Source organism: Aquarana catesbeiana, linkage group LG04 (assembly GCF_042186555.1).
Source record: "Aquarana catesbeiana isolate 2022-GZ linkage group LG04, ASM4218655v1, whole genome shotgun sequence".
NCBI classification, from domain to species: Eukaryota; Metazoa; Chordata; class Amphibia; order Anura; family Ranidae; genus Aquarana; species Aquarana catesbeiana.
Window position 1 is genome coordinate 53,537,025 of NC_133327.1, and position 20,752 is coordinate 53,557,776.

Genomic DNA, 20,752 nt, shown 5'->3' on the forward strand with positions numbered 1-20,752 from the left:
GATCTCTGCCCTGAGTTCAAGGATATGCAAAACTGCATTTGACTATTATGGGGGATTTCAAACATCCCTGCTAGGTTGATTATTTTATGTTATGGAGAATGCAACAGGGGGAGCTGGAACACCCAAAAGTTGACAAGGACACCCAAAATTCCCAGGTGGACATTTACACACTCAAAACTAAGACCAGGTGCAATGAAAAGTGAGCACACAAAAAAGTGTACAGGCTGTACACATGGTCCTCCTCTGAAGAGAACGAACCCTGGCCCTGATCCTCAAGGTGCAAGACACCTGATGAGCCTAGAGTAATCGTGGTCTACCCAGCCAAATTCCAAGTGGACCTCATTCTTCAGGGGACCTGCCGACGCAAGATCCACCCAAGTATTAGTACAAATTAGAAAAGGCTGTAAGTGCTGAGACAACTCAGTCCCTTAAACCATACACAAACCTGAAAAAGTTTTTGCCCATGGGACTTTACTGAGTTATGCCAATAATGTAGAGGAAAATTTCCTTAGAAAGTACAAAATATTTTATTCCATATTGAAGTTAAATTCAAATTGCGTAGAAAACATGGACAATATATGTGTCATAGCACAGACATGATGTACATATGTTGATAAACATTAAAAAGATATATACAACTTTACAGACGTATTTCAGAGAATGTACATTTGGACTGGAATCTCAATGCGTTTCATGGGACAGCGCCCACTTCATCAGGAAAAGGAAATTTGATGTGTCAGTGGGGAAACCATGTCTAAAAGGAAAATCATTAAGTCAAAATTTTTTTTTTAAAATACGATAAACTTCAATCTATATACTATGTGTATATATATATATATATATATATATATATATATATATATATATATATATATATATATATATAAATAAACACACACACACACACACATACACATGGCCACTAGGATTAGTGGAAAGTGCAGCAAGTACTAGGTGGGGATTCCCAAAGGAAGACCCCATGGGAGGGGGAGAACCTGACCAGAAGACCACGTGTCCTCCCCCAAGACTTTCAGGGCAATTTCGAGGACCTACACCCTACTGATCAAAGGTGCATATGTGCTGTGCAAAAAAGTGCAAAATAAATAAGTGACTTGGGGTGCCAAAGTGCAAGACAGTGGCCAGCCTTGTGGCCAGTATACACATGTCCCAGCCAAATGGCCCAACCCAGGAGGCAGGTATGGAAAAAAGCATGCAAGGGTGCTGTGACCAAGGTGACATTCTAAAAATGCAGTGAAATATCCCCCAGTGAATTTTTTCGGCACCCCTGGACTGCCACTCCAGGGACACAAGCACCGCAGGCTTTTTTCAGCCCGGCTCCTGGCTGGGCAAATGCAGCACAATTCCCATCAGAAAGGCATTAGTTCTTAGGGAGAGATCTGCCTTCAAATAGGGACAAGCCTGGTAAGAAAAGAACCCTCCTCAAGCTGGGAGAGGAAACTGGCGTTCTGTTCCTGAAAACTGATAAGAAGACATACTACACTTGAAGCAAACTTTACTGCTGGAGCATCCAAGAAATATAAGAAGCCAATAGCTGACTAAGCCCACCAGGCTCAACTGAAAAAGTACTTTTGTGCCTGGAATAACCCTTTAACTTGTGTCGTGACAATTTAACAGCTTGAAGCTCTAGGCATTCTTACTATTAATGTAGGTTGGAAACCCTCAGTTTAAATATTTGCTTCATTGCATGGGCTGGGCCAGAATCTGATCATTCTGCAATTTATATATGCATTGTCTAACCATTATTAACCATTATCAAGGCCTATTGTCCTTAGGAATTCTGCTTTAGATAATAATGTGACGTACCATGTTCAGCTCCATACTTATAGCCATGTAGGCTTCCTGATTCTACTGGTCATTCTTGCAGAGCACCAAAAAACAGCCACACAGACATAACAGGTAAGAAATTATATTTTAGGGCTTTGCTACACAAAATCTATAACAGTCGTGTCTGCAAAGATGGTCCTCCCTGCATATAGCTGTTGGATTAAAAGCAAGATAAAAGAAACATTAGAGAATGCAGATCTGTCCTGACATCTCCATGCAGATGGATAGCACTGTTCTCAATATATTCAACACAGAACAGGTATTATTCTTCTCTGCACTGCATGTCGTTGAGCCAGTGGTATGATGGGTCCCTTTGGCTAATCTTGATCCAGAAGCTCAACTGGGTTTTAAGTACAATAGGTAAAGCTGTAAAGGCAAAGGAATAGCTGCAGAAGCTTTAGAGGGTACAAATGGTCTATGGGGTCAGGGGGCGCAACCATGTTTTCTAGTTTTCCATATTTCATGTTACTGTATATGAGGTGAAATAATTACCTTTTATGAAGGTAGGTTTGTGTTGTCATAAAAACGAAGAGACATTATGATTCACATGTATAGGAATCTACATTAACTACACAATGATTTTAGAGATACTGATGAGAACAGCATACAGCCCTTTCCTTAAAGTCTGTTGAAAGTCTAAATCGTATTACCTTGCCAGACTCATTAAAGGGGTTGTAAACCCTTGTGTTTTTTAACTTTAATGCATCCTATGCATTAAGGTGAAAAAACACCTGGCAGTCACCGGCTCCCCAGCCCCCCTGTTTTACTTACCTGAGTCCCTTCATCTCCTCGGCGGGAACGCACTGTCTCTCTCTCTACGGGGTCCCGACACTTGATTGGATAGATTGATAGCAGCACAGCCATTGTCTCCCGCTGCTGTCAATCTAATCCAATGACGCGGGGGACAGGGCCGAGTCTAGAATTTGTGTCTATGGATGCAAATGTTGGTCTCGGGAGGGCACCCGTAAGGTAACCCCCTCGGGAGAGTGCTTCTCCTAGGGGGTTATCTGATGCGGGGAGGAGCCGCGAGAGCCGCCGAGGGACCCCAGAAGAGGATGTTCGGGCCACTCTGTGCAAAACGAGCTGTAAGTGGGATATGTTTGTTATTTAAAAATAATAAAAAATGATCCTTTACAATCACTTTAACATCTGTGTGAAATTAATGTTCTCATGGTTTTCACTAGGTGGAACCCATAACAATGGCATTTCTGCACCTGGCAATTCTTGTTGGGATCCTGTCTGCAGCTTGTGCTCAGTACCCTCTCTTCCCTTTACCTCCTACCAGTAAGTTCTATTCTTTTATTTACTTAAATGGTTTATTAAAGACATGTTTTTGCTGGCTTATCATTTTTATCTGAACCACCTGAGCAATTTGATGAACAAAGTGGTTTGATAGATTGGTGAACCCCCATGGGATCTCTAAAGTTGGTCTCCGCTCCCTCCAGCATTCTGCAGGCAGCCTGTAGTGAGTGGGGCTTGTATGGTAGGTGTATGTATGAATGGAATGTGAGTTAGACCTTAAATTGTAAGCTCCTTGGGGGGAGGGACTGAAGTGAATGTAATATATATATATTTAAGCGGCCATGTTTCTGTATTTTCATGGGTTTTCTTTACTTTTGTCCTACACAGGGCTTCTAAAATTGACGGCGCTATATAAGTACCTGTAATAAATAAAATATCAGTTATTTGTCTTCCAACTTTGTTCAGCCATAAAGATAATTTAAGTCCAGTAAATGGTGTTTCTTTGTGCTGGGTGTTGTGTATTGTGGTGTGTAAAAGTGGTGGGGGTCTTCTTTTAACACTTTATTGGATATGTGTGGATTGAGCACCGGTCCATAGGGGCGCAGGGGTACCGCCCCCCTAATCCATGTGCCTGGCCCCTAATCTAAATGCAGGGTGCTGGACGCATGGATTCCAATGGGGTTTTTTTTTCCTTAGAAGCACGTGATTAGACCCAGAGGCTCTAATTGGCTTCAAAAAAGGGTGGGCTCGGGGCGCAGAGCCCCCCCAAAAAATATAGCACTAGCTGCCACTGGTATGGATTGGCCCTGACTTCTGTTCAGCTTTTCTTTTTCTTTTTTTTAGATAGGGCATCACGGACCCTATCTACCTCCTTCTCCAATAGCAGGGGGAATTCTGAGAACAGACACAGAGAGACCTTTGTGGAGGAGACTCACTGACCGTCTATTTTTTATGTCTGAAATTATTGTCACTGTGACCACGTCAGGTGAAGGGAAATCTCTGTAACGAGTTCTAATCCAACAAATAAAAAAAAGTTTAGGATGGACATACAATTTAAAAACAGCTATGCCACAACTACTAAAATATTTTATTGGGTTCATAATTAAATATTTTTAATAATTCATCAAACCTGTAACTGTTTTTTTTTAACCTGTTTGTAGCCGTTAAAATGCTGATTAGATCTTCAACTCAACTCTGCCTGGTCACCGCTGAGGGGGCTTATATGTTCCCCCGGTGTTTCTTCCAGGTTTGTGGGCTCTGGTGCTATGAGTGATACGCCGGACCTTCAGAGCGCATGCACCGTTGATGTCAGCGGCTGCATGTAAGATAAATATTTCCTACACGGTGCACGTTTAGGAGATATTCATTTTACCCACAGGTAAGCCTTACTATAGGCTTACCTGTAGGTAAAAATCACCAAGCGGGGTTTACAACCGCTTTAATTCAGCCTTTTCCAGCCTTTTCAACACAGAGGAGCCGCTGAAATAGCTTTCCACTTCTCAGGGAACCTTTGATAAAAATGACTATATCTACAACTCAAGATATATTAGTGTGATGGTCAATGGGAAGAATGCTCTTTACCCTTGTGGTCATTGGGAAGAATTACCCCATTACAGATAGCTAAAAAGATCAATAGTGTCAGTGGGAACTTATCTGAGAGGCAGAAATTGCAACCTCTGAAGGAACCCTAGGGTTACACGCATCCAGGGCTTTTTTTCAGCAGGAACTAGGGGGAACTCAGTTCCACCACCTCTGGCTCAGGTCTTCTGCTCCCTGCTCACCACTATCACTTGGACTGAAGTCCAGCTTCTGCGTTTACAAGTGATAGCTTATCTCCCAGTAGCTCCCACAGGTCAGATCTCCTGCGCAGATCCCACTGATTGCCTGACAGGGACAAGGGAGATACAGAACAGGTGCATCCTAGGTGGTCTCCATTTTTTCCCTGGTGACCAATTGTTGATGCTCCTACTGCATGATCTCCCTTGCAAGTGACTGTAGTATAGTATAGTATGCTGGGAGGTTGGGAGGTACTACAGCCGGATAGGTGCTTCAGCTTAATATTGCAACAAAGGTAAGACATATGACAGATGATGGAGCTTTTAAGGAGGGGGGAAGATGAGAGCAGTGGAGGGATGGGTTGTTTGCAGAGGGAAGAGCTACTATTTGATGCCATTTGGCAGGTATGTGTGTGTGGCAGGCATGGTTGAGTTCCTGCACCTTTTCTCTGAGAAAAAAAGCCCTGCATGCATCCCTGGTTGAAACACCCTGAGTTAGTTGATACCCAGCGCATGTTAAAACTGAACTTAGGGAAATTTCAAAACTACCCATGCAATAAGGTTTGTCGCAATGCAAATGTTAAATGCTCATTTATTTTCAGGGTACCATTAACCACTTGCCGACCGCCTAACTGTAAATATACATCATGCTTTGACGTTAAATACCCGGGGTATGGCAGCAGCTAGCTGCCATAACCCTGGTATCTTTTTTCAGTCAGGCGGTCGACTTTCAGATAAAAGTGATTCCGGCAGCGGATTTGCCATGTGATAACATTTATAGGCTGTGGCAGAGGTGCCCCCCCCCTCCCAACACTTCCTGAGCTTACTGGAGCTGACAGTAACCCAGGCAGATGACTAGATGGCAAGAGCCCCCACTCAGCTCTATGCCCTTGGAGGACCAGAGCGACGTCTGGCATCACTTCCGCCTCTCCGGCATAAACAATGGATTTTTTTCCCCTTAAAGGCAAAATTTCTTTTTTTTTTTTTTTTTTGCTTTTAAAGGTAAATGAGAGATCTGGGGTCTTTATAACCTCAGATCTCTCAATAAAGAGGACCTGACATGTGAATTTCTATTACAAGGGATGTTTACATTCCTTGTAATAGGAATAAAAGTGATTAACCGCTTGCCGACTGCCCACCGTCGATTGATGGCGGCAGAATGGCACTCCTGCGCAAATCGCTGTAGCTGTATGGTGGGCGCTTTAAGGAGTATAGGGGGCGCCGCGTCTCTAAGGAGCCGATGCACGTGCCCAGCGGCCGCGATGGCCACCAGGCACCCACGATCGCTCCTGACAGAGCGAGAACTGGGATTTGTGTGTTTAAACACACAAATCCACATTCTGTCAGGGGTGAGGAGACAGCTCGTGTGTTCCTAGTATTGCTAGTATATAGGAACACCGATCGGTCTCCTCCCCAAGTCAGTCCCATCCCCCTCACTGAGGGAACACATTTAACCCCTTGATCGCCCCTAGTGTTAACCCCTTCCCTACCAGTGATATTTACATAGTAATCAGTGCATATTTATAGCACTGATCGCTGTATAAATGTGAATGGTCCCAAAAATGTGTCAAAAGTGTCCGATCTGTCTGCCGCAATGTCACAGTCCAATAAAAATTGCAGATCGCCACCATTACTAGTAAAAAATAAATAAATAAATAAAAATACCATAAATCTATCCCCTATTTTTTAGTCGCTATAACTAACTTTTGCGCAAACCAATCAATATACGCTTATTGTGCTTTTTTTTTACCAAAAATATGTAGAAGAATGTATATCGGCCTAAACTCATGAAGAAATTTTTTTTAAACTTGGGATATTTATTATAGCAAAAAGTAAAAAATATTGTGTTTTTCTTTCGAAATCAAAATTGTCGCTCTTGTTTTGTTTATAGCGCACAAAAGTAAAAAACGCAGAGGTAATCAAATACCACCAAAAGAAATCTCTATTTGTGGGAAAAAAAGGACATACATTTTGTTTGGGTACAACGTTACACGACCGCGCAATTGTCAGTTAAAGCGACATAGTGCTGTATCGCAAAAAATGGCTTGGTCAGGAAGGGGGTAAATCCTTCCGGGCCTGAAGTGGTTAAAAAAAAAAAAAAAATTAAGGGACAGTGTAAAAAAAATAAATAAAAGGTAAAATAAATAAGAGAAAAAAAAAGAAAAAAATGTAAAGTGCCCCTTCCCTCGCGCCCAGAAGCAAGCGCATAAGTAAGTCGCACCCGCATATGTAAACGGTGTTCAAACCACACATGTGAGCTATCGCTGTGATCATTAGGATAAGAGCAATAATTTTAGCACTAGACTGCCTCTGTAACTCTAAAGAGGTAACCTGTAAAAATTTGAAATACCGTAGTTTGTCGCAGTTCCACGAGCATGCGCAATTTTAAAGCGTGAGATGTTAGGTATCTATTTAACGGCGTAACATCATCTTTCATATTATACAAAAAATTGGGCTAACTTTAGTGTTTTTTGTTTTTTTTAATTCATTAGCCACTTGCCCACTGCGCGCTTAACCTCCCTGGCGGTAATCCCGAGTGTGGCTCGAGGTTAATTTTCAGTACCAAAAGCGGTAACCCAGAACCACACTCAGGATTACACCACAGTATGCATGTACAGGTACTTACCTTGTCCCTAGGATCCTGCGATGTCCTCCGCCGGATCCTCCGCCTGATGTATCATTGTTCCAGGCTCAGTTCAGTTGCAAGCGTCGCAAAGGCATAGGAGCGGAGCCTGGCGGCAAATTCAAAAAAAGTACAAAAAAAAGTAACACACACAATACATTTTAATGTGTTAGGATTACATTACTGTATCAAACATATTCACCTTAGTTTTATCCCTAGTGATTTCTTTGTCCAGTGCCCTACCTGCGCTTTTACCATTCTTTCGGCCATTCTTTCTGTCTGGAAACTTGAGAACGTCCATGGCATCCAAAAAGCATCCCTCTACGTCAAAAGCAGTTTTAGACTAGTTAAAAAACTAGTGATAGTGAATTAGAATCACTTGCAGAATTGAGCGATAGTAATTTGTGGGGAAATTCGTCATCAGACACCGAAAGTGACGACAGCGACAATTCTGCGACTGAGTTTAGTAATGTGTGAACTTGGTGCTCTATTGACTGTGGTACAGATCACGCAGCACTGAGCTCAGTCGCAGAATCGTCGCTGTCGGCACTTTCAGTGTCTGATGACGAATTTCCCCACAAATCACTATCGCTAAATTCTGCAAGTGATTCCAGTCCGCTATCGCTGTTTTCTAGCTGGTCTAAAATCGCTTTTGTCATAGAGGGACACTTTCCATTGTCCTCCTGATTGTGACATCGGACTTTATGCAGTCCCATGTTTCAAAATTTTTCATACCCAGGATGTTTACAAAACCAATATGCAGTGTCTAATATAACAGTGACTAGTAAGATTGCAGCCTTGTTTGGACAAATTTAAGTGTTTTTGATTTGATGACATTATTGAATAAAATGTATTATTATTATATTTTTATTTGTTATAATTATTTATAGTTATTCCTAATGCAGCGTACACAAGGTCGGACTTTTCGACCGGACTGGTCCGACGGACGCCGACGGACCAAATCCGGCGGACAATCCGATCGTGTGTGGGCTTCACCGGACCTTCAGCGGACTTTTCCAGTCGCAAATCTGACGGACTTTAGATTTGGAACATGCTTCAAATCTTTACGTCGTAACTCCGCCGGACCCAGAAATCCGCTCGTCTGTATCCTAGTCTGACGGACAAAAACCGACGCTAGGGCAGCTATTGGCTACTGGCTATCAACTTCCTTATTTTAGTCCGGTGTACGTCATCACGTACGAATCCGTCGGACTTTGGTGTGATCGTGTGTAGGCAAGTCTGTTCGTTAAAAAGTCAGTCGGAAGTCCGTAAAAAGTCCATTGAAGGTCCTCTGGAAAGTCTGTCGGACCAGTCTGGTCGAAAAGTCCGACCGTGTGTACATGGCATTAGAATTACAGGCCCGTAATATAAAACAACAAATTTCCATGGAAAACAATGTATTGCTTTGACATTCAAATATCAGACATAATCAGATCACCAGGAAGGTTAAACCCCCTTCCTAACCAGACCAATTTTCAGCTTTCAGTGCTCTCACATTTTGAATGACAATTACTCATGCAAAACTGTACCCTTTTTTCACATAAATAGAGCTTTCTTTTGGTGGTATTTATTATCAGTAAGTTTTTTATTTTTTGCACTATAAATGAAAAAAAGACCAACTATCTTGAATCCTTTCTGTTATAAAATTTTGCAAATTAGTAATTTTGATTCATAAATTTTGGCCAAAATGTATACTACTACATATCTTTGGTTACAATATCCCAAATCAGTGTATATTATTTGGTCTTTGTGAAATTATAGCATCCACAAGCTATGGTGCCAGTCACTGAAAATTGATCAGACCTGATATACTGACGACCTCATTTCTTGAGGCCCTGAAATATCAGAACAGTAAATATACCCCCCAAATTACCCCTTTTTGGAAAGTAGACATTCCAAGGTATTTAGTAAGAGGCATGGTGAGTTTTTAAAGTTTTGATTTTTTTTCCCACAATTCTTTGCAAAATGAAGATTTTTTTTATTTTGTTTTTCACAAAATTGTCATACTAACAAGTTATTTCTCACACACAGCATATGCATACTTGCAGCTACACCCCAAAATACATTCTGCTACTCCTCCTGAGTATGGCGATACCACATGTGTGAGACTTTTTACACAGCCTGGCCACATAGAGATGCCCAACATGCAGGCAGCACCATCCGGTGCTCTGGGAGCATAAATTACACATATAATTTCTTGACTACCTTTTACACTCTTGAAGGCCCTGGAGCACTAGGACAATAAAAATTACCCCGTTTTGAAAAAACACCCCAACCTTTATTCTAGGAGGCATAATGAGTCTTTTGAATGTGTCATTTTTTTCCACAAGTTTTTGGAAAATGTGTAAAGAAAATGAAAACCTATTTTTTTTACACAAAGTTGTCAATTTATAAGATATTTCTAACACATAGCATGTACATAGCAAAAATTACACCCCAAAATATAGTCTGCTACTCGTCCTGAGTATGGCGATACCACATGTGTGAGACTTTTATACAGCCTGGCCACATACAGAGGCCCAACATGCAGGGAACACCATCAGGTGTTTTAGGGGCATACATTTCAAATCTAATTTGACTGCCTATTACACTTTTGTGAGGCACTGTAGTGGCACTGATGGGCACTGTAGTGGCATGGATGAGCACTTATGTGGCATGGATGTGGCACGGATGAGAACTGATATGGCATGGATGAGCACTGATGTGGCATGAATGTGGCACAGATGAGCACTGATGTGGCATTGATGTGGCACGGAAGAGCCCTAATGTGGCATGGATGTGGCACGGATGAGCACTGATGGGGCATGGATGTGGCACAGATGAGCACTGATGTGGCATGGATGTGGCACGGATGAATACTGATGTGACATGAATGAGCACTGATGTGGTATGGATGTGGCACGAATGAGCACTGATGTGGCACGGATGAGCACTGATGTAACATGGATGTGGCACGTCTGAGCACTGATGTGGCATGGATGTGGCACAGAGGAGCACTGATGTGGCATGGATGTGGCACAGATGAGCACTGATGTGGCACAGATAATCACTAATGTGGCATGTACGTGGCACAGATGAGTACTAATGTGGCATCGATGTGGCATAAATAAGCACTGATGTGGTATGGATGTGGCACGGAGGAGAACTGATGTTGCATGGATGTGGCACGGATGAGCACTGATGTGGCATGGATGATCACTGATGTGGCACGGATGAGCCATGGATGAGCATGAATGAGCCATGGATGCAGATGGATGAGCCATGGATGATCATGAATGAGTCATGGATGGGGATGGATGAGCCATGGATGATCATGAATGAGCATGAATGAGGATGGATGGATGAGCCATGGATGGGGATGGATGAGCATGAATGAGGATGGATGAGCATGAATGAGGATGGATGACTGAGCCATGGATGGGCACAGATAAGCGCTGTGGGAAATTCAGATCCAGCCCATAGCGCTGTTGCACTGCCTCCCTCCTCTCCTCACACACTGTACCGATCGGGGCAAGGAGAGGGGTGGAGCTGAACCGGATATGCTTCGGTTTGTTGACAACTGATCGCTCCATCATTGGTTGGAGCGATGACGTGGTAAAGGGCCGCTGTCATTGGCTTTCCCCCCCCCCGATCCGTAATGCGCTGGGTCTGGAAGACCAGACAGTCATGGACATTCCCAGGTGCGTGCCATATGATTCCCTCCCAGACTTATCTGACCGTGCTGTAGCCATCTTTTAGCTATGACCCAGTTGGCAAGTGGTTAAAGTCTATTTTTTCTAAAACAATTGCGTTTGAAAGACCGGCGGGCAAATACAGAGTGACATAAAATATTATAATGACTGACATTTTATTTTCTAGGGTCGCTTTAACTGAACCCCAGGGTGAAGCTCCAAATGCCTTGTCATAATTGTTTGGGGTGCAAATAATGAAAAAACATTTCTGGATATGATAAATGTGACCTTTATCTATATCTTTGAACTTTGTAGAAGGGGGTCTATCATTACCACATTTATTTCATGGTTACATTTCATACATGCAGATCCGAATCTTGCCCTTCGAGGTCGAGCAACACAATCATCAACGTACAGCGGGATCACTAACGCCATTAATGCTATTGATGGGAACATGGACACCAACTTTTACCATGGTTCGTGCTCCTGTACAAACCCTGATGTGTCCCCTTGGTGGAGGGTGGACCTATTGAAGCCGCATAAAATTTCCCAAATCGTCATCACCAACAGAGGGGATTGCTGCGGAGAGAGACTGAACGGAGCCGTCATTCTGGTTGGAAACTCCTTGCAAAACAACGGAAACAACAATCCAAGGTCACTAAGTTTTTGTTTTAACTTTATTTTTTACTTGTTATGCTTTCAGGCTAAATTATAAGTAAAGAATAAAGCATTTTTTGTGTGCTCCTGTCTAACATTGTACTAAGTTGTCTTATGTCGGCGCAGGCTGGAGAGCTGGACTGCTGCTTTCAGACAATATGCATTAGTTGGAGTCTACAGCAGTCCAGCATGGCTCCTACAAAGTATTCCAATCAACAACACTCATGCTCCCTTGTGAATTGGGCATATTAGACTTACTGTACTAACTGTGTTACTGTATGTCTTGTCACTTATGTTTAATATTTCACTATTTTTATACAGCTGCTCAGAAATCACCTACATACCGAATGGCGCAACTCAATCCTTCCAGTGTAATGGCATGGTTGGCCGATATGTGAACATCGTCCTGCCTGGGAAGCAGACCTATCTCCAGCTCTGTGAAGTCCAGGTCCTTGGAGTCCCAGTAGATAACACTCCTTCCTGTTTTTAATTTGACCTTCAGCTTTGATGAGGATATGATGAAGAGCCAAGCATTTTATTTCTACATTTGTGTTTTATTCAGGCCAATCAAAGCAGATATTTTATAGTTGGGTAGATATTGGGATGTTGGATCATCAACTAACTTGGTATATCCTTCTTAACAACATTATGACAAGGTTCATACTTCCCTTTGAAGGCACAAGACTACATAATAAACGGAGGGCAGAGCCCAGAACTGTAACAGAGACTCTAGCTGCTAGAATCCTCAAAAGATGTATCAAGTCATTGAATAATCCAACCTGCTATCATGTACCCAGAAGTGAAATAGTAATTTGGTGAGCTGACCCTTTAGGTTCAAATAAACTATTTTCTAGTTAAAATAAAATTCTTAGAAAAATTATTTTCTTTTCTTTTTTTTTATATCAATAAAAAGTCTTTGGTCTCTCCTGTTGCTCTCATTCCTATTACCAACTTAAAACACTAATGGTCAACAAGTACACTAGGCCCACACTTGAAGCACCACCACTGCGCCTGTGTGACAAAAAAAATTATTGTATACCTTGTACAGTGTAGCTGCCACTTTAAAAATACAGTATAGTGAATAATATTTAAACCTCTAACCATAAGTGACATAAAAATAGTGGCGCTGAAAATAATAAAGTGAAAATATCAATAGCTAAATATGCAACAGAAGATGTAAATCACCCTATGATGAATGTGAACAAATAAAAAGACAAATGGTCTATAAGTAAAAGTAAAACGACCAAAGTTTTAAATTTATAAAACACTGTATGATGTCTTCTTAAAACTGCCATGACACCACTATGTGACAGTGATTCCGCTCCCTTCAGATAGCGCACTTACCAGCTCCAAATGCCTTACACTCTCGTGTTTGGCAATAGCGCATTTAACCACACACACAAGGGGTTAAGTGAACTCCAGATTCCAGCCGTGAGCATCAATCGGATTCTCTCCACATGAAAATACTAATAAAGTGCTCCAGATAGTGTGATAACGTAGAACCAGTTTTATTTAAAACACTACAACATCTTCACTCATTAAACTCACATTAAGCAAAAGTATAAAAAGCCAAAAGTAGAAACACAGCATTCCTTCAAACAGCGATATATGGTGGTCACGGCGGACCGGAGGTATGCAGATACAGATCAACTCTCACCCGCTCCTCAGGCTGGATATGAGCATCCACTTCCTAGTGCAGTGTGCAGCGTCAAACGTTACACGTGATTGCCGTACAGCCACGCCCCGACATGTTTCGTCATATTGACTTAATCATGGTTAAGCTCAAACACACACAAGCAAATGTACATGGCAATGGTAATAAAACTAGCATGGGGGGGGGGGGGGATGATAATCACAGAGGGGGTCTTAAAACTGTAGGATAATGGGTGAGGAAACCCATATCTAAATTTAGGCTGTTATTTGTGTGTCAAATAGAAGTGTCATTCTTAGTTTAAAAGTTTTCCTTTCCTGGATAGTTCTGATTTTTTTTAAAAGAACTAAAACATTGAGGTCTTCTATAGTGTGGTCTGGGTGTGAGAAATGATGTCCCACAGGTGTGCAGAAACGGTCTTCTTTATGTTCCTAGATGGTATGTCTGTGCAAATTCATCCTCTCTTGCAACTTCTGTCCTGTTTCACCAACATAAGATACAGTGCCTTGCAAGAGTATTCACCCCCCTTGGCATTTTTCGTGTTTTGTTGCCTCACAACCTGGAATTAACATGAAGTGTTTGAGGATTTGCATCATTTAATTTACAGAACATGCCTACAACTTTGAAGATGTTTTTTTTTATTGTGAAGCAAACAACAAATAGGACAAAATAACAGAAAAAGTCAATGTGCATAACTATTCACCCCCCTAAAGTCAATACTTTGTAGAGCCACCTTTTGTGGCTATCACAGCTCCAAGTCGCTTTGGATAAGTCTCTATGAGCCATCCACATCTTACCACTGGGATATTTGCCCATTCCTCCTTGAAAAACTGTTCCAGCTCCTTCAAGTTGGATGGTTTGCGCTTATGAATAGGGATGAGCCGAACACCCTCTGGTTCGGTTCGCAGCAGAACATGCGAACAGGCAAAAAATACGGCAGAACACACAAACACTGTTAAAGTCTATGGGATACGAATATGAATAATCAAAAGTGGCCAAAAAGTTCAATTTTAGTCTCATCAGACCAGAGCACCTTCCTCCATACATTTTGGGAGTCTCCCACATGCCTTTTCGCAAACTCACGTGCCATTTTGTTTTTTGCTGAAAGTAATGGCTTTCTTCTGGTCACTCTGCCATAAAGCCCAACTCTATGGAGCGTACAGCTTATTGTTGTCCTATGTACAGATACTCCAGTCTCTGCTGTGGAAATCTGCAGCTCCTCCAGGGTTACCTTAGGTCTCTGTGCTGCCTCTCTGATTAATGCCCTCCTTGCCCGGTCCATGAGTTTTGGTGTGCGGCCGTCTCCTGGCAGGTTTGCTGTTGTGCCATTTTCTTTCCATTTGGTTATGATAGATTTGATGGTGCTCCTAGGGATTATCAAAGATTTGGATATTTTTTTATAACCTAACCCTGACTTGTACTTCTCAACAACATTGTCCCTTACTTGTTTCGAGAGTTCCTTGGTCTTCATGGCAGTGTTAGGTTAGTGGTGCCTCTTGCTAGGGCGTTGCAGCCTGACGGTGGCAGAATGGCTCTCCTGCACGAATCGCTGTAGCTGTACGGTGGCCACTTTAAGGGGTATAGGAGGCGTGCGCGCCAACCGCGGTACTGAGGAGCCGATGCGCGTGCCCGGCGGCCGGGATGTCTGTCGCACACTTGCGATCACTCCTGACAAAGCCAGAACAAGGATCTGTGTGTGTAAACACACAAATCCACGTTCTGACAGGGGAGAGGAGACAGATCGTGTGTTCCTAGTATATAGGAACACCGATCAGTCTCCTCCCCCAGGCACTCCCAATCCCCCCCCATAGTTAGAACACACTGAGGGAACACATTTAACCCCTTGATTGCCCCCTAGTGTTAAACCCTTCCTTGCCAGTGACATTTATACAGTAATCAGTGGCTATTTATAGCTCTGATCGCTGTATAAATGTCAGTGGTCCCAAAAAAGTGTCTGATTTGTCCGCCGCAGTCCCAATAAAAATTGCAGATCGCCGCTATTACTAGTAAAAAAGTAAAATGCCATAAATCTATCCCCTATTTTGTAGACGCTATAACTTTTGAGCAAACCAATCAATATTTGCTTATTGCAATTTTTTTTACCAAAAATATGTAGAGGATTACATATCGGCCTAAACTGAGGAAAACATTTTATTTATTTTTTTTTTAATTTAGGGATATTTATTATAGCAAAATTGAAAAATTTGTGTGTTTTTTTCCAAATTGTCGCTCTTTTTTTCTTTATAGCGTAAAAAAAAACCCGCAGAGGTGATCAAATAGCACCAAAAGAAAGCTCTATTTATGGGGAAAAAAAAGGACATCAATTTTGTTTGGGTACAGCGTCGCACGACCACGCAATTGTAAGTTAAAGCGACGCAGTGCCGTATCGGTCAGGAAGGGGGTAAATCTCTCTGGGGCTGAAGTGGTTAAAAAGCAAAGTACAAGTAAGTATAGAATTAACCTCTTCATCTGCCAGAAATACACCCAGCTCTGAATTTTCCCTTGTGGAATAGCAACTCACAACAATTTTGTACACTGAGTGGTGTCAGCCCTGAGCAATTGTCTTTTGCTAAACCACTTTATCCAATGTCTTCATTTCCAAATTACAGGCACTAATTGATTTGTAGTCCTATGTTAAGAACTAGGAGGGCTAAGTAGAATCTTGAGATAGCACAGGAAGTGTTCAGAGGATAGCTCTAAATTTCTGAAAAGATAGCCGATTTCTTTTTTTTTTTCACTTAAACAGATAAAACAAAAGATCAAAATAAAGCTAAATTATTTTTTTTAGGCTTTAAGTTTAAAAAAGTCTTTAACTCCTTGGAGCTGGTGGCCTCCCAGCCCTTTAAGGGGTGTAGGATGTCGGAAGGCAGGGTGGGGTTTATGATCATGTGACCACCATGATTGACTGTCAGGGCAGTTACATGATTGGAAAGCTCCCGATCCCTATGGATGGGGGGAGTTTGCATTGAATATTAAAAATGAATTAAATTGTGCTTTTGTTTTGTGATGTTCAGATACACTTTAACTCCGCTTTAGAGAACCAATATATTCAAACAATATTGCGTTCAGACAACTGTATACAGTTAAAGTATAACTAAAGGCAAAACTTTTTTTTTTAGTTTTGGATAGAGTGGAGAGGGATTACAACACCTTTTTTTCAGTTTTTATTGCTGTCTGTATCCCCGGTAAAGAGATTCTCCGTATTTGTCCTGTTTACCATTATCATTGAAAGTGAAAGTAAAAAAAAAATCTAAAAGTTTGGGTTGTCTCCAAAAAAGTAATTGAGGGAAAATCTTCCAATGGGGACACTAGTTCTGGTGACCTGAGGGCCCCAAGAAAATCCCTTAATTTGCAGGGATTTCCTCTAACTTTCTGTTTTGGCTATGGGACAGGAAGTGAAGGGAAATCTCCCCAATGGGACACAGATGGCGAAAAATAAACTGATGAGTTAAGAACCTCTTTTACTCTATCTAAAATGAAAAAAAAAAGTTTAGCCTATAGTTCTGCTTTAATGCATGCAATGAAAGTATTTGCTATATAATATACAGTATGTTATATTTTTCCTGAACATTAAAATGCCAGCCAAGCTTTTTAGCAAAAGTGACAGCGGCAGGGAATGGGACAAACTATAACACTGTCAGAGGGTTAACAATGGTCCCTTCTCACTCTGATGGCTCCTTTCATCGATTTATCTTTTGCTACTGTTAGACCCCATACACACTATTAGATTTTCTGCAGATTTTCGTCTTCAGATTTACCAAAACCATGTAGAGCAAGGACCTGCCTGATCACATATAAATTGAAACTCTTAAGGTTTGACCTCATATTATATGGTTTTGGTAAATCCGAAGAGAAAAATCTGCAGAAAATTGTACAGTGTGTATGGGGCCTTACTCACACACTCCCAACAGTGATAAAGTTTGTCCCGACAGCCGTCATTGCTGAACAGGTTGGTCTGCATATGTATGCAAAGAAAAATATAAATAAAGGCACGTAAAAATAAAACTGGCATTCTTAATACTGTCATAAGCATATAGAGTGACCGGGATTTCATGATGGTGGTCACTTAAAGGAGTATTTATTTGATAAGTCTGTTTATTTTAGGAGTGTCAATGCTCTGGACTAGGAGAATGGTCTTTCCTGTAAAGCCGCGTACACACGGGCGGACTTTTCGACCGGACTGGTCCGACGGACTTTCCGACGGACTTTCAACGGACTTTTGACGGACTTCCGATGGACGTTTTAACGAACGGACTTGCCTACACACAATCACACCAAAGTCTGACAGATTCGTACGTGATGACGTACACCGGACTAAAATAAGGAAGTTGATAGCCAGTAGCCAATAGCTGCCCTAGCGTGGGTTTTTGTCCGTCGGACTAGCATACAGACGAGCGGATTTCTGGGTCCGGCGGAGTTATGACGTAAAGATTTGAAGCATGTTCCAAATCTAAAGTCCGTCAGATTTTCGAATGGAAAAGTCTGCTGAAGGTCTGATGAAGCCCACACACGATCGGATTGTCTGCCGGACTCGGCCCGTCGGACCAGTCCGGTCGAAAAGTCCGACCGTGTGTACGTTGCATTATAGTGCTTAAAGAGTATCTCCACTTTTGTTGTAAACAAAAAAAAAAAAAAAGAAGGAATCCCCTCTCTCTGGGTAATCTATGTACATTGCATGGATTTTAATAAACTTACCTGTTTCTGATCCGAAGAAAAAGATGGTCATTATTATTATTAGCTGATGCACCTGCTAATGAGAAAAGTGGCAGGGTCTACATCCCTTTAGAAGTTATTAACCCTTTGGGACTAAAGTGTCTCACCAAAAATGATATTTTTGTTGCAGAGGATGCCTAAAATCTGATTGATTTGTATCTTAGTTCAGACTTCTTGGAAAAATCAGAGAGGCAATTACACAAGCAGTAAATGACCTTTCTAGGGGTGTTCCGTACACCAATGGTGGCTCTTAGAGGGAGAAAACTGAGCTGGACTGACTTGCTCGGTTCAGGGTCTGTGAGTGATGGTGGGGGTGTGTAGGGGAAGTTCGCTCCCAGTGAATTCGGCCCAACTTGGCAGAAAGGTGGCGGTGGGGTTTGGGCTGCTACCAAAATGGTGTGTCTGTGACACTGAGATCGGGACGTTTGCGGTGTTCTCCAGCGCATGCCCGCGGGTCGGGCGGACTCGATGTCTGCCGGCGACCCGCGATTGTGGTGAGGAGAGGCAGAACGGGGAAATGTCTATGTAAACAAGGCGATTCCCCGTTCTGCCAGATGACATGACAGCGATCTACTTTTCCCAGTGATCGGGAACAGTGATCTGTCATGTCCCAGTGAGCCCATCCCCCCTACAGTTAGAACACACCCAGGGAACACAGTTAACCCCTTGATCGCCCCTGTAGTATTAACCCCTTCCCTGCCAGTGTCATTTTTACATTGATCAGTGCATTTTTATAGCACCGATCAATGTAATAATTTCACTGGTCCCCAAAAAGTGTAATTTGGGGTCAGATTGGGCAATGTCGCAGTCCCACTAAAAATCGCAGATTGTCGCCATTACTAGTAAAAATAATTACAAAAAATAAAAGTCCCTAAATCCATCCCATAGTTTGCAGACGTGATAACTTTTGCGCAAACCAATCAATATACGCCTATTGCGATTTTTTTTTACCAAAAAATATGTAGAAGAATATATATTGGCTTAAACTGATGAATACATTTTTTTTACTTTTTTTTGGAGCAAAAAGTAAAAAAACTATTTTTTTCCCTTAAATTGTCGCTCTTTGTTTGTTTATAGCACAAAAAAATTCAGTTAAAGGGGTTGTAAAGTCAGAAGGTTTTTTATCGCAATGCATTTTATGCATTAAGATAAAAATCCTGTGTGCCCTCATAGCACACACACAGGCTCGGGTGCCCCCATAGCAAGCTGCTAGCTGTGGGGGCACTCGTCAGGAGGGAGGGGCCAGGAGAGCTGAAGAGGGACCCGAGAAGAGGAGGATCCAGGCTGCTCTGTGCAAGTCTAATAGCTAATAGAAAAAAAAAAGACTTTACAATCACTTTAAGTGTCTAAGCACAAGAAAAAAAAATCTAATACACTGTATTGCTGCTGACCGGTCCTTAGATATGGCAGCTGCATTGGTTTTATTTTTTTCAGACGTTTTCCTACTATTTACACCTGGTGATCCTGCCAGTAACACATTTCTTTTTCTAGGGTGTCTGTACTAAATCTATGGAGGAGCAGCATTGGCACCCTATGACAGGGCATGTGTTAGGACTACAGAACATCTCCCTCTTTTTTTTTCCATAAAAAATGGTGGAAGTGTTGTGTAGCTTATTGCAATACAATACCAGGGTTTAAGATTTGCAAAAAACATGTGCACAACTAGCCATTACACTCTGCTACCACTGACACACGAGCTGTTGGACTCCCTGGGTAAACTTATAAAGCAGTGAATCTGATATTCTCCAAATATTCACTGCAGGCCAGTCTGCCAGGTATATGTGTTTTAAATTACAGCGATTGATTCAGCACATGTTTGGTGAAAGTCATATTCAGGGCTGGTTCACACCACAAAAATGCACTCCAGATCCTTTCCTGATGTGTTTCTACATGTGCTTTTTTTATGTGTTCTGGTGCATTTTTTAAGCACTTTTGATGCGTTTCTGGATGCGTTCCAGATTATTTTTTCTGTTTTTCTTTCACTGTACTAGGGTCCGGTGCATTTTTGATGCGTTCCAGTGTGTTTTTCATGCATTCTACCATGTTCCAGTACAGTTCTGTGCAGGAAAAATGTTTTTTACCTGGAACCGGAACGCACAGGAACTGCAATCACTGGTGTGATCTGTGCAAAAAACAAGTAAATTATGGTGCAAATTAGAGCGGGGGGGGGGGGGGGGTTGAGGAATGGACTTGTTTATTGGTGGAAAATTAAAAAACAACAATGTTAGGAGACAATTTAATAAAAACACTAATGCCTCGTACACACGATCGCACATTCCGACAACAAAATCCATGGATTTTTTCCGACGGATGTTGGCTCAAACTTGTCTTGCATACACACGGTCACACAAAGTTGGTCTTAAATTCTGAACGTCAAGAACGCGGTGACGTACAACACGTATGACGAGCCGAGAAAAATGAAGTTCAATAGCTAGTGCGGCTCTTCTGCTTGATTCCGAGCATGCGTGGAACTTTGTGCGTCAGAATTGTGTACACACGATCGGAATTTATGCAAACGGATTTTGTTGCCGGAAAATTTGAGATCCAGATCTCAAATTTTGCGCGACGGAAATTC

At 42.0% G+C, this 20,752-nt stretch overlaps 1 protein-coding gene across 1 annotated transcript; it reads left to right on the forward strand.

Annotated features, from left to right (window-relative positions):
• Window positions 1-1,772: 1,772 nt before the first annotated feature.
• On the forward strand, window positions 1,773-12,737 carry LOC141139249 (fucolectin-like). The gene is made up of 4 exons (XM_073625208.1): window positions 1,773-1,917; window positions 3,030-3,129; window positions 11,525-11,810; window positions 12,135-12,737. Exons 2-4 carry the CDS (start codon window positions 3,045-3,047, stop codon window positions 12,301-12,303), a joined length of 540 nt encoding a protein of 179 aa, XP_073481309.1. The 5' UTR covers window positions 1,773-1,917; window positions 3,030-3,044; the 3' UTR covers window positions 12,304-12,737.
• The last annotated feature ends 8,015 nt before the right edge of the window (window positions 12,738-20,752 follow it).

What these genes read in the sequence shown, in the direction of transcription:
- LOC141139249 (XM_073625208.1), top strand. Translation starts at nt 3,045, where the DNA reads ATGGCATTTCTGCACCTGGCAATTCTTGTTGGGATCCTGTCTGCAGCT. An exon ending in CTTCCCTTTACCTCCTACCA is followed by an intron (nt 3,130 to 11,524) that starts GTAAGTTCTATT and finishes TCATACATGCAG; the next exon opens with ATCCGAATCTTGCCCTTCGA. An exon ending in AACGGAAACAACAATCCAAG is followed by an intron (nt 11,811 to 12,134) that starts GTCACTAAGTTT and finishes ATTTTTATACAG; the next exon opens with CTGCTCAGAAATCACCTACA.